Source organism: Solanum verrucosum, unplaced genomic scaffold, assembly GCF_900185275.1.
Source record: "Solanum verrucosum unplaced genomic scaffold, falcon-dt-bn FXZP01000302.1, whole genome shotgun sequence".
Classification (NCBI taxonomy): Eukaryota; Viridiplantae; Streptophyta; class Magnoliopsida; order Solanales; family Solanaceae; genus Solanum; species Solanum verrucosum.
In genome coordinates this window covers 1,865,752-1,869,001 of record NW_026019914.1, presented here as the reverse complement: position 1 = coordinate 1,869,001, position 3,250 = coordinate 1,865,752, and the positions used below count along the sequence as shown (strand labels likewise).

The window sequence follows — 3,250 nt, the reverse complement described above, 5'->3', positions numbered from 1 at the left end:
CTAAGATGGTAAATGAGACTTAGAAATTCTAATTCTTTGCATTTGTAAGATTTTATGAGTATTATGGATTTGTTTTAAAAACTATTTTTATTCCTTACGATTTTATTACCTAATGCGATGAATGAATGCTAAGGCTTGTATAAGATCTCCGAGAGGTCGAATACGCATGTAACAACTAAGGGGTGCTCTCGGGTCGTTACAAACTTGGTATCAGAGCATAAGGTTTTGGAAATTGTCCCTTAGGATTCAAAGTCTCATATGCCACGTCTAGTAGAGTCTTGTTCATTAGTGTGAGTCGCGAGACATCTATGAGCGAGAGGCTATATGACGGTAGAAGTTTCACTGCTTTCATTAATCTTGAAGTCGTGCCTTAGAGTTTGGTCATTAAGTGTCATTTTCCTAATCCATCTATTGTGTTTATCGGAAATGAATACGAGGGCTAACCGAAGGAGAGAAGGAGATGAGGTAGTTGATAAGGGAGTTCCTCTCCAAGGTGTGCAAGGTCTTCAAGGTGATCAAGTTCCCATAGGCAATCAAGAGAATGAGGTTCCGGTGGTTCCCCCGGCCATGACTAATGAAGAGATTACGGTGGATTTTCTAACTCTAGCCCGAGCCATGACGGCTCAAGATAACCGAGATGTGGGGCCTACGGTGAATGCTAATGAGAATATGGCGGCCTCAAGGTTGAGAGACTTCGTGAGGATGAATCCTCCTATCTTTTTGGGCTCTAGAATTGGAGAAGATCTGAAAGGATTCTTGGATGAGATTTACAAAATTGTGAATGCTATGGGAGTATCTTCTAGAGAGAAAGCGGAATTGCCTTCATACCAATTGAAGGAGGTGGCCCAAATTTGGTTCACTTAATGGAAGGAAAATAGGCCGGAGGAAGCAGGTCCTATAGAATGGGAGGAGTTTAAGGAAGCATTCTTGGGTAAGTACTTTCCCCTAGAGAAAAGGGAGTGCAAAATTGAGAAGTTCATTAATCTTAGGTAAGGTAATATGAGTGTGGAGGAGTATGCTTTGAAGTTCACTATGTTGTCTAGGTATGCTCCATCTTGGGTGTCTAACCCTAGAGAGGAGATGAGTAGGTTTGTTACCGGTGTATCCGACTTGGTGAAAGAAGAGTATCGTACGGTAATGCTCCATGATGACATGAACATCTGTAGGCTTGTTGTGTATGCTCAATCTATAAAGGAGTCCAAGATGACTAGGGTGAGGAAAGACTTAAAAAAGGGTAGGTATGAGGATCAAGGACAACCTAGGGTTAAGAAGAGGGCTCCAAATCAAGACTTCTCAAGTGCTCCTAAGGTTAACCATGAAGGAGGTGGTGGTTCTCAAATTGCTAAGCCTACTTGTTCCACTTGTGGAAAGAAGCATTTTGGGAAGTGTCTATCCGGCACTAGTGGTTGCTATGGTTGTGTGAAAAATGATCACAAGGTGATAAATTGTCCTAATAATGTGTCTAAAGGAATGAAAGCTAAGGAAGCGCCTTATAGTGGTCCTAGTGTTGATGGTCAAGCAAGGAATCGCTTCTATGCTCTCCAAGATAACAAGGAAGCAAATACAGATGAAGGTGTCGGTAAGTCATAAAATCTAGTTTTGTGTTGGAATCCTTTTGTGTTGGTTTAGATGGGTTTCTCCTAAGTGGGGGATGTTATGTTGAAGGATGAGTTGAGGTGAGTTTGGATATTCTTGTCTCTTTCTTCTATTCCTAATCAAGCTTGAGTCATAGAATTGTAGAAGCATGATGCATGGTTTTTGGAGTCTTGTGTGGAAACGAATGAGTTTCTCTATTCTCCTTATAATGATGCATGCTTTAAATTGAGTTCTTGATTTAAATAACAAAATGAGGTTCATGATTGTTGTTCTCCTTATATGCATAAAATGGTGAGTTGCTAAATGTTGTTTGAGTTGATTAGTTGAGCATGGTTAAGTGTATTCTTGATGTTGCATGATTGTGTTTTAATGAGATAATTGCATATTGTGTTCTTTGATGTTGTTATGAGCGTGAGGTACTATGGAGAAGGGATTTCCTCCAAATAAATGAGAAATGGAAGAAAAAAGTTTGAGGCATGTTGAGTTGTAGGTGTGATTCCTACTTCCATAAATTTGAATGAAGTGGTGTTGTACTGGCTTGTTATGTGGAGTTGATGTTTCCTCCTTGATGAGTGCTTTCATATTGATATTGTATGACCGTTGTGGGCTGCTAGTCTTGAGTCATTACCCTTAATGTTTTAATGTGTCATTCGAGGACGAATGTTCCCAAGTGGGGGATATTGTAACGCCCCTCAAAATGAAGTAGGATAAAGTAGAGCCTCACATGGGTTTCGTGCATTAGTAACTTGTTTAAATGTTGAGTTTTGACTCTTAAGGTCTAGTTTGAACAGTTTAGTAAATGAACATCAAGGAACGTGTTAGACTCCATGCTTTGAGACCTACTCTAGGTTGGTTGAGGATGCTAGGCAAGGAGCCAAGCCAAAAGGGGCAAGCCTTAGCCAAAATGCCAAGGCTTTCCCAAGTTGGCTGCCCACTGCCCTAAACACCACGGGCACCACCACGGCCAGTGGTGCCCTAGACAGTCCGTATACTTGGGCGTGAAGATCACTTGGTCTCAAGGGAGGCAAAGCAACTTTGCCTAGGTCCTGCCTCATCTTCATGAAATCCACCACAACTCGTGGTGTGCACCACGGATCGTGGGAGCATCCGTGAAGATGCCTTGTGCCCTTGAGGGCTTGACATGGTGGAGAGGCCCACTGGTCAAGGGACCACGAGCACCACCACAAGGCGTGGTACCCTTCACGATCCGTCCAAGTGGGCGTGGTCCGTGACGGGGCTGCCCAAGTGAAAGGCTTTTAAGTAATTTCGTTTTAAGTCTTTAACATGTGGGGTTGATTTTAAATGGTTTATATCAATAATATAAATAGTTTTATGTCTTAAAACCTCCCTTTAACTCATTATTCCCAAATTCCCTAATCAAAACCTCCAAAGTTCTTCTCTCTCAATATTTCTCTCTCAACTCAAGGAAGAAGGAGAAGTGGAACCTAGGGTTTTATATTTCAACAATTCTTTATCAATTTTTTGTAGAATTTATCAAGCCTAAGTTATGGTGACCCTTGATCCTTGATTATCGTTTCTTTCAAGGAGTCCATTCAAAAGGGTTTGAAAACTCTTCAAAGAACGAAAAGACTAATTTCTGTTCTAAGCATTGGTTTATTGATACATTGTTTTTAAAAGCATTATATTGGTGAAT

General features: G+C 41.0%; 1 protein-coding gene across 1 annotated transcript; it reads left to right on the top strand.

Moving 5' to 3' along the window:
• Nucleotides 1-426: 426 nt before the first annotated feature.
• On the top strand, nt 427-1,590 carry LOC125822156 (uncharacterized). Its single transcript, XM_049501539.1, has 2 exons — nt 427-854; nt 1,167-1,590. Exons 1-2 carry the CDS (start codon nt 427-429, stop codon nt 1,588-1,590), a joined length of 852 nt encoding a protein of 283 aa, XP_049357496.1.
• Nucleotides 1,591-3,250: the final 1,660 nt, after the last annotated feature.